This window comes from Leptidea sinapis, chromosome 8, assembly GCF_905404315.1.
Source record: "Leptidea sinapis chromosome 8, ilLepSina1.1, whole genome shotgun sequence".
NCBI lineage: Eukaryota > Metazoa > Arthropoda > Insecta > Lepidoptera > Pieridae > Leptidea > Leptidea sinapis.
Window position 1 is genome coordinate 11,673,145 of NC_066272.1, and position 11,371 is coordinate 11,684,515.

Here is an 11,371-nt window from a genome sequence, read left to right on the forward strand (position 1 = left end):
CTTATAATTTTATAGCCTGAGGGCGGTCGCTCCATTCCCTATCTGTGGCATAATTAAGAAAGTATTATAAATATTTAAATGAATATTATAAATATTGTGTTGTCAGCGTTCCATGTTTGAAACTGTCACTTCTTACTAAGATACATAATAGCTTTAAGGGTAAATGTATACACTTCTACAATAAAGTCCCAGCCACTGTTCAGGCATTATCTATAAATAAATTTAAATGTTTTATAAAAAAATGGCTCTGTCGTAAATCCTATTACTCCACTGCTGAATATCTAAATGATCGGACAGCCTGGGACTAGATTGTGATTATTTTATAGCAACTGTACAATATTGTATATTTTTATTGAAAAGAGCGCAAAAAAAAGAATGCTGGGAGAGTTTCTTGCGCCGCTTCTTCTCTCTCAGAGCGCCATTTGTTTCCGAAGCGGTAGTAGTATCTAGTAGTATAAGAAATGACATCAAAAAGAATTCTAAAGGAATCAATTTTGAGAAAATAAATGCCTTTATGCCTCGGTGACGGGCTCAACGGCTGACGCAACTAACGCAGGAATTGCGTCAATGACAATAATCTTAGATCACAAACTTTGATTACTTCTTTATGAATAATTTTTACAATCTGATATCGAATGATAATGTTTATTGCATCTAAAGGTCCTTGGAAAATACAACATGATAAAAACACTTTATCTAATGCCCCAATAAAAAGGAGTTTTATTTAAACTGTATCGGCCTTACAAATAAACATGGTATAAACTTATACCTGAGAATAAACCAAGAAAAAAATGTTTCAAGATATACCTTTTGTATAACGCTTCCCGCGTTTAATTGCAGTGCTGCATTCGGAATACTTCAGAATTATCATTGTATTGACAGTGTTGTCAGCGATAAACTCAACATGTTGCATAGTCTTGGTTTATAATCAGGTATATCTTTATACCAAATTTATTTGTAAGGTCATATAACTCTATAGCAAATGGAATTTAAATCTATTCTTGTTTTAGAATCAGTCCTACAGGAAAATCTTTATAAATTTTTGAGTCTATGGTTTCAGTATTTTTTTTTCTGAACAGGCAATGACATATTTTTCTTTCGGCTTTGTTTATATCAACAGACTACAGGAAATGCTATTTAATGAATTGATAAAAATTAAAGTTTTTTGCATTTATTGAGTTTAATTAGATGAGAATCGTATAAATATGTAGGTATTTTTTTACTATCCATTGTTGCTCGGTAAGCTCCAAGTAACGGCCGTTTCCAATAACCTATCTATCCTTAGTTTAACTTACTAGAGGTAGACAAATCTATCCTTTTACGCTTACTTACATTTCAATAACCTATCGACAAAAAGCATTGGACTATAACTATATCGGACATAACTATGGATAGATAAGATCTTGTCATTAAACGGTGAGACCAATGTATCCGTAACTAGAGATACGTTATTGAAAACGGCCGTTATTGGAATACCATGTTTAGATTTCTGCTGAAGTCTTATAACAATACATTTTTCGCTGTTACTATATTGCTAAACATAATTAGTTATCTATCTTTCTTAGAATTTTGAAATTCGATTGGGTACTTACCCTAATACATAATAGCTTTAAGGGTAAATGTATACACTTCTATAATAAAGTCCCAGCCACTGTTCAGGCATTATCTATAAATAAATTTAAATTTTTATAAAAAATGGCTCTGTCGTAAATCCTATTACTCCACTGCCGAGTATCTAAATGATCGGACAGCGTGGGACTAGATTGTGATTATTTTATAGCGATAGAAATGACTGCACAATATTGTTTATTTTTATTGAAAAGAGTGCAAAATAAGAATGCTCGGAGAGTTTCTTGCGCCGCTTCTTCTCTCTCAGAGCGCCATTTGTTTCCGAAGCGGTAGTTTACGCATAAAAATAAATGAAATAGCAGATACTGTATGTTATTAAGAAAAATAAATCCGGTGTAGATACTTTGTTAATATAAAGACGGGTTTTCACTGTCCGATACGGACGGGACTACAGTGTACTCAGTTCGAGTGTACAGTGAAAATCCCGCTTAAAGGGTACTTGAGTTGTAGAGATTAGAGATCGTTCACAGCTGTAAAACATAATACATACAATAAAATAATAAATGGTTTACAGGATCTTGGCTTTGGTCACGTAGTGCAGACATTTTGTGTTTTAGAGATATGAAAATACTACATATAAATATATTTCTAGCTCATGCCCGTGACTTCGTCCGCGTAGATAAAGGGTTTTTAAAAATAATAAGCAAGTTTCGAATTGAAGATTATCTCATGTCCTATTCCAGTTCCCATTCCCGTTTTCGCTAGCGTTCCCAACATATTATACGAATATCGAGGAAGATTGGTATGTCAAACTTAATCTACTATTTGTATAGTAATAGCTCATCGACGTGAATTTCAGTTTCTTACAAATCCCGCGGGAACCATTGATTGTTCCGCCTATGTCGTTTCCCAAGCTCTAGTCTATCGATGTACCAAATTTCATCAAAATCGCTTAAGTAGCTCCAGCGTAAAATTGTAGTAAACAAACTTACATTCACGTTTAAAAAATTTGTAGGAATAGACTAGAATTTAATATCTTGAATGTATATCTAATATAATACGGCTATTATCATTAATATGTTTATGGAAGAATCCTGTAGCTGGCTCTCAATCCGGATATTAACGACATCATTAAAAGCCATTTATTTTCTCAAAATTGATTCCTTTAGAATTCTTTTTGATGTCATTTCTAAAAACTACTAGATACTACTACCGCTTCGGAATCAAATGGCGCTCAGAGGGACAAGAAGCGGCGCAAGAAACTCTCCCAGCATTCTTTTTTTGCGCTCGTTTCAATCAAAATATACAGTATTGTACAGTCATTTCTATCGCTATAAAATAATCACAATCTAGTCCCAGGCTGTCCGATCATTTAGATATTCAGTAGTGGAGTAATAGGATTAACGACAGAGCCATTTTTTTATAAAACATTTAAATTTATTTATAGATAATGCCTGAACAGTGGCTGGGACTTTATTATAGAAGTGTATACATTTACCCATTATGTATCTTACCCATAACAGTGGTGATAATAATCTAGATCTTTTCTGTTCAAGTGTAGACAATGCAAGACGTAACATAGCCAATTAATTATTTACTAATAACCCTACATATTCTTAAGTTGTTACGTTAACTTTTTTTTTTATGGAATAGGTCGACAAACGAGCGTACGGGTCACCTGGTGTTTAGTGATCACCGCCGCCCACAATCTCTTGCAACACTAGAGGAATAACAAGAGCGTTGCCGGCCTTTAAGGAAGGTGTACGCGCTTTTTTTGAAGGTACCCATGTCGTATCGTCCCGGAAACACCGCACAAGGAAGCTCATTCCACAGCTTTGTAGTACGTGGAAGAAAGCTCCTTGAAAACCGCACTGTGGAGGACCGCCACACATCCAGATGGTGGGCATGATATCCTAACTTGTGGCGTGTCGTGTGAAGGTGGAATTCGGCGGCAGGAACCAGGTTAAATAGCTCTTCGGCACACTCCCCTTGATAAATGCGGTAGAAGACACACAATGAAGCGACATCACTACGCAACGCCAAGTGTTCCACCCAGTCAAATGGTTTGAGCTGATACGGGGGTATGCCAGACCAGAGATGACAGCAATACTCCATGTGTGGCCGGACCTGCATGATGGCCACGGAATTAACTTTAACTTTATTGATCATGTAAATTGTAATTTTCGAATTGTATATGCTCATGTTGTCAGTACCATTTTCTACTCTAGCAGTAATTGTGGAGACCTATAATTGGCTCTCTGTAATTATCTTAAGTATCATTTAAGGTTTTAAAGCTGTTGGTTGTCCTAATAAATAAAATAAAATAGTGGAAAACAGGTGTAAACGTAGAACTGTTGAAACGTTGTACTTGGCCTTCAAAATTTTGTGAAGTAATCTATATATATAAAAATGAATAGCTGTTCGTTAGTCTCGCTAAAACTTGAGAACGGCTGGATCGATTTGGCTAATTTTGGTCTTGAATTGTTTGTGGAACTCCAGGGAAGGTTTAAAAGGTGAATAAATATGAAAGTGTTCGGAATTAAATAAAAACAACAAATTTGTTTTTCCTTTGATGTGTCTATACATAATTTCTATGAGAGAATTTATTGACGCACGGTTTGACAGTTCTGCTGTGAAACAATTGCATTACAACAACGGGGAGCATATTTTACTTAGTACATATTATTTAGTTGAGATTTTTTTTTGTACTTCATAGAACTAAAGTTTTGTTTGAAGTTTAAAAAAAAACAATTTTCATTTAATGACCTACAGAGTTTTTAGCCCTTAAGTTTTCGCCACTGCTCAAGCACACCGTAACACCAGAGGAATTAAAAGAAGTTTGCACTAAAATCCGCATTAAAATCCGTTCATTAGTTTAGGAGCTGTCTGGAAACAAACATCAGGACACTATATTAAGATATTGATCCTACCAATATTATAAATGTGAAAGTTTGTATGTCTGGATGTATGTTTGAACTTCTTTAACGCAAAATCTACTGAATAGATTTTGATGAAACTTTACTATTGTAAAAGTAGCTATATTATTTACAGCTTAAACACCAGAATAACAAATAGGCTATAATTTATAAAACTATAGTGTGAATTATACAAAATATAAAAGAAGTGTGATTGTTACTAATGCATACAACTAGCGCCATCTTTTATCAACTAGCAAACAAAAGATCAATACAATTTATATGGCAAAACAACATTTGCCGGGTCAGATAGTTATACATATATATTAAATACAAAATCATAAAAACCGATAAGTTAATTGAGTTAAGAAAGGATGTTATATAAAACTGTATAGTATTTAACTACTACTTTTCAATAATCCGTTCAGTGAAGAACATAATGACGTGAAGAGCCCAAGTTATTATATTATTATCATTAATTAGTTGTAGAGCGCAAATCGTTTACGATGACTGATTCAATACTGATTGGGGCGGGGCAATGACTGAGAAACACTTAACAAAGATCTCGATTCAGATGCGATGTCAGTATTCAGAGCCAATATGTGAATTATATACGTCTACATCATATTTTTTTACTAATCTTTATTATTATTATTTACTAATTTTTAATTTTTCGGGGACCCAGTGCTCTGTGAACGGCTGGATCACTTGGCGTTGCGTACAGACGTCGCTTCATTGTGTGTCTTCTACCGCATTTATCACTGGGAGTGTTCCGAAGAGCTGTTTAACCTGATTCCTGCCGCCGAATTCCACCTTCGCACGACACGCCACAAATTAGGATATCATCCCCACCATCTGGATGTGTGGCGGTCCTCCACAGTGCGGTTTTCAAGAAGCTTTCTTCCTCGTACTACTAAGCTTCCTTGTCTTTCTGTTTCCGGGACGATACGACATGGGTACCTTCAAAAAAAAGCGCGTACACCTTCTTTAAGGCCGGCAACACTCATGTGATTCCTATGGTGTTGCAAGAGAATGTGGGCGGCGGTGATCACCTAACACCAGGTGACCCGTACGCTCGTTTGTCCTATGTCCTATTCCATAAAAAAAAACACCGCCGATTTTGCGAATTATTTTACAACATTTTTTTTTTTTGGCTATGTACCGTTTGGAATTGCGGCAGGAATCAGGTGAAACAGCTTTTAAGAACACTCCCCATGATAAATGCACTAGAAGTCACACAGTGAGGCGACGTAATGCCAAGTGATTATTATTAATTTCTGATATTAGTATGTACAAACGACAAACACACAAACATCTAGGACTAATCTGGATCAAAACGCAACTATTTCTAGGCTCTGTAGGTCAAATAACTCACTGATTTATTCATTCCGCTTGCTCAATATAAAAAGATAATACTTAATTTACACATGTGACTTAGAAACATTGTTTTCATATTTTCATTTTTATTTGAAATTATATATTACAATATTTTTAGATTTTAGTTTATAAATTGTTAAAACTACTATGTCCTATAAGCGTAGTAAATATTATGAATGCTGTGATAGCTTATAAGTGAATTAACTCTTATCCATTTTATTTTAAGTTTAAGCATGTAAAGAGTGTAATTTGTTAGTTGCCCAAACATATAAATAAATAAATAAACATACAAAACTATAAACACCATGATAGACCTCAGTTACTATTCGTACAACCTGCACAAATAGATTAGTTAGAGTAAAAGTCGATATATTGTCATGGGCAACTAGAAAAGGGTGCGCTATATGGCGCTACAATATACAGAGCGACGCTACATAGCGTCACTCTGTATATTGTAATAGAGTAGAAGTCACCTTGACAGAGGCAAGCTGGCCTACCATGAACTCTTATTGCGATTCAATTGACGGCCTAAAATGAACTGCTTTGCTATTTCATAGCACGACGTCATTAGAGCCATCCAATTTAGCTCAACAAACAACAGACGTCAAATCAAGTCAGAAATTGAATGGCAAACTGTTTTAGATCGTTCATTCGTTCGTACCATGAGATAATATTTCAAGCCAAGCTGGATAGCTTATGTGTCAAAGTGAGCGATTCAAAAAAAGTTCCTACTTTCTGTTTCTAAAGTAAAAACATACAGAAAAGGAAAATGGAATTGATGAAAGATGAGATGAGAATACTTTATTGGAGTTTTTTGTAAAACAATAAGATGAAAGTAACTACCGAAATTGAACTAAAGACAAGGCAGTAAGCCACGTCGTCAATAGACTATTATACAATAGCTGTAATATACAAAATAAATTAGTTTGTAACGTGCTGCATCCTTATGAATCGTGTATAAATAATATTAAATATTTTATTAAAAGTAATAAAGGATAAACTGTTTAAAGAATTTCTAAATGTTATAGAGAAAATATTTTTTTTACATTTTGGTTACCTTGTTTTTATTGCATGTTCAAAGTCCGTATTTAGTATTTACAGGTTGGGTGGTAGTTTTTGACGTACAATCATTGATTTTAAATTCTATTTTTAATGGAAATATTTAAATTTTAATATAAACGATTATTTGCCGACGTTAGAGTGGATTCGATGTAAACAAACACAATATTTTTCTGTATTTTGTTATTGGTGTTGTGGAGTAATAGTAGATTGTCAACCGAGGGTCGAAAGAATCATTTCCCGAGGTATTTAGACGCCCGAGCGCAGCGAGGTCGGCTATAGTCCGAGTAGTGATTGATACTTTTACCCGAGTTAAACACTCTACTTTTCATTTCAAATATGAGGAAAATAAAACTAGTTGTTTATCTAAGCACAGATTAGTATCCCGCCAATTTATGTCGACTTTTTAAATTTCAAATATGGAACTTACCACGTAACTGTTGCGGTTTATTCCGCTCAAAGAAGTTTGCGCTAAGTTCACACTGGCTGTTTAGAAAGTCACATGGCCGCAGCATTTTTTTTAATTAGTTCTTTTTTACATAAAGTCTTCACAGCAGTTCTATATTTAAAATTCATTCCGGCCCTTAGGTGGGAAGTAATTTGTATGAGTTTTTCCCTCTCTATGGAGGGAAGCAGTATTTTCCACCCAATAATCAGATCAAAACAACATTACTTTCCGAGTATGAGTAATGGAAAAACATGTGCACTTGAATATAATAATAAACAATGAAAAAATAATGTTAATACATCTGTGTTATTGTAACACTATGTTGTATTAAATGTGCCATCAATTGTTAAGGCGATTCCATGTTATTATAACACATAGACTTACAATATACTAGGGTATATACAAAGCGTACGAGAGAGAAGAAGTTCTAAGAAAAGCAAGATGGGAAAGGTAAGCGAATCTGTAGTTACTGTAACCGATTTTGCTACACAATTCGTAAACAGTCAGCCACGCCTGGTAGTAGCTTAGTGCTTTGAATGTGATTTTGAATATTTTTTTATTTTTTAAAGTTATAACCCCAGTAGGAGGCTCCTTTGCACAGCATGCCGGCTAGATGCCATGAAGCAGTAATCTGTAAACATTACTGTTTTTGGGTCTGAAGGGCTAGTGAAATTACTGGGCAAATGAGAATAAACATCTTATGTCTCAAGGTGACGGGCGCAATTGTAGTGCCACTCAGAATTTTTGGGGTATTTCATTTTTGAAGCAGCAGAACTATCAAACTGTGCGTCTAAAATTTATATCATAGAACTATTCATTCGGAATTTTTTTAAATTAAAAATATTAAGGGAATGAAAAATAAAAACTATCCTATCTTTCAAGTTGGATCAAACTAAAATGCAAAATTTGATTCAAATCGGTGTTGTAGTTTAAGGGTTTATCGCGGACAAACAACGGGACACGAAATTTTTATATATTAAGGTAACTTTATACCTACATAGTATTAATATGCAGTTAATGTTATGAAAAGTTACTATTTGCTAATTTAAAGTTAAACTCAGATTTGTGATTTGACAATGGAAGTGGTGACAGTAGGCCTGTAATGCCTCTGCTTGTGGCGGCGACGTGGGGCGGGTCATTCCCTTCCCTAAAATATGGTCGAGGGAGGCGATGGCTGGTCCATGCGTCAAGCTCGTGAACGGGTGCTACTCGTGGGGGCTGGATGATCTTGTTACCGGGAGGTCTGCTTGATGTGTTTTTTTATTATTATTATTACCTTTAAAGTTAAAGTTATTATATATTTTATTTTATGAAATGCTCACATAATGCCTCTATTTATTTACGGTATGTGTGGATTGTTGCATCTACTATACTCAATAACTCTTGTGTTTATAAGTATTAATTTTCTTTTTTTTGACTTACTCATGTAAGCCTTTCAGTTTTTGACTTTTGAGTATTTTTGTTGCGTCACTTTGCATATATTGTAATTGAAATGATTTGTAAAACAACTAAAATGTAAATCTTGACTTAAAGAGTGGCAATGAGTTTCTTGCTACTTCTTCTCATTAGCTCAACCCTTTACGAAGTAGCGGTAAATTCAATAAGAAACAATATTTATATATTTTTTTTTGACATTCATAAGTGTCATTTTTGTGACCTACATGAATAAAGTGTTTTTGAATTTGAATTTAGGTAGGTAGGTTCCCAATATCTACAGATAGAGATAAATAACTACCGTCTATTGTCAGTAATTAGCTGTCAATAATCTGAAGCTGTCCCAATATACCGGATAAGTCATTCTGATCGCCTTATATTGGGACGCGTGAATTGCAATTTCCATACAAACTTTTATCGTTGGTAAGCTATACGTCGTCCCATTGATAGACAGCGTGTACGGATAAGGTGAGTTACTGTCGATAAGTTTATTGGGACAGAAAAGTCAACGATGGTTACGATTTTTATCTCAAGTAAGAGATAGACTGAATATTGGGAACGGCCGTAAGAGACTCATAATAATTATATTATGAATTGCCACTATAGAATTCAAAAACAACGAATAAGTAACGGATATCGAGAATATTGGAAAACCAGATATATGTAAGATCAGTAAACTTCTGAAAATGCCTCGACTGTCAGTACAATACGCGAATACCGAGCTGAACGATAATTACAAAGCCTTGTTGCTCAAGGTCAAAAGAGACATAAGGAATCAATGTCGAACGCTGCTCTCATCTCTTGGATTCATTCAACAATACCTTTTTTTCAACTAACTACAGATGATTGAAGTCATCAGTAACTGGTAGATATAACATAGTTAGTACAAATAAAAAACATTGTTAAGTACAATTATTATTTTACAACTCAATAGATTCTAAGATAATATTGAACAATATATTGACATTATATAAAAAGATATAACATTATAAAAATAGTTAATATAGTTTAAAACATAAATTAATTGATTTTTATTGCGACACCTAAACAGAGTTTTTGACGCATAATTAGATGAATCATAATGCATTTCGCAGAGTTTGTATTAGTTATTTAAATAGTAAAAATGATTGATGTGGAGGTATTACATCAAGATCAATATCGGTGATAATTTACTGATTAATTAGTTACCGTGGTTGAGTGATATCTCGAAAAGTACTTGTGTTTCTATCGATATAGTTGGAGGTATAGAAATATACACACATGGTACTTACCATTACATGCAATCGAAGGCGGCTGTTCATGGTGATGCATTGCTCGAAGCACCGTGATGAGTTGGAAGGATCGCACCCTTTCATGTCACAAGCGAGACTGAAGTACGCGAGCGACTCACGACGGCCCGGCCGCCTGAAACACCGAATTTCCCCTTTCCTCGTCCCGCACACCCCCCGCCCTTCACTTGCATGAAATAAAGCTCATCTACTTGTAATGAATGACTCCATCATGCCAATGAAATACGAGTGCATCACGTAATGTAACACGTGTCAACATTTGACTCGGCCACTGTAAAACTGATAGAAACGTATTGACACATAAACTATCTAAATCTGTACGATTGTAAGGCGCACTGAACTACTAATCTGCTCCTTCTGTTTTGATGAAGATTTTTAAAGGTCCTCTGTATGTTCGCTATTTACAACTCGACCCAATAGGTGGCGTGGCGATTGAGTTTGAGGAATTTTTCTTGGCGAAAGCTTAATGGAGTAAAATTTTTATTTTACTTTGAGTCTTCGCTTTAATGTTAGGTGCTTAAGTACCTTTATATCTTAACTAAACAAATTGTTGGATCATTTGTAGGCAATTTTATTCTATTATACAATAAGCTTCCTGAAAGTATAATAGAAATGTCTCTCAACAAGTTCGAAGCTTAAGTATCAAACAAAAAATTATTGAAAAATCCTATAACAATGTTATGGATCGTTGGGACTCAACGATTTATGGTGCGCCAAGGATGTGAGATGGGTTGACGGTTATACTCCTGGTAACCTAATTTTATCAGGAAGCCCAGTAGACAATTGACGTTGCTGATGACCTCGTCTTTCCAATTAGGGTATAGAGCCCTGTATTATACCACATCCTGACATTCAAGAATGACATCTCTCCCTCCTCCCATCCCTCCTCCACACCGCTTTCCATCTTGTCAAACGCATGCGAGCAGTCGTCTCCGCTGTCCCAGTTGATATGAAAATTCTTCCTTCCTTTTCGAAGACGGTACGCTCCTGCACCTGAGTTTGGAGTCCTGGCAACGCTGCACCATAGACAGCCTTTGCTTTAGGTTCCCCGACATTGTCCAAGCGCTTGGCGTCTACAGCTTCCGCCTTGGACCCGTGTCGCTGGGTGTTGGTTGTTCGACGTACCTCCCTTGTGGCCCCTACATGCATGGTGCTCGTCAAAAGTCAAAGTTTTTATTTGCATAAACATGTGTGTTAAAAATGTCACATTGGCCATAAATTTATGACGGGATATTAGTCTGATAGCGAATCATAATAAAGTCTAACTATTTAACTTAGAT

General features: G+C 35.2%; 1 protein-coding gene across 1 annotated transcript in view; it reads right to left on the reverse strand.

The window, feature by feature from the left end:
* LOC126965686 (b(0,+)-type amino acid transporter 1) overlaps window positions 1–10,198 on the reverse strand; it is a 57,680-nt gene extending 47,482 nt beyond the window's left edge. Inside the window, exon 1 of the mRNA XM_050809417.1 lies at window positions 10,074–10,198. Coding sequence (XP_050665374.1) covers window positions 10,074–10,113 — 40 coding nt within the window. The 5' untranslated portion in view covers window positions 10,114–10,198. The remainder of the gene's footprint in view (window positions 1–10,073) is intronic.
* Window positions 10,199–11,371: the final 1,173 nt, after the last annotated feature.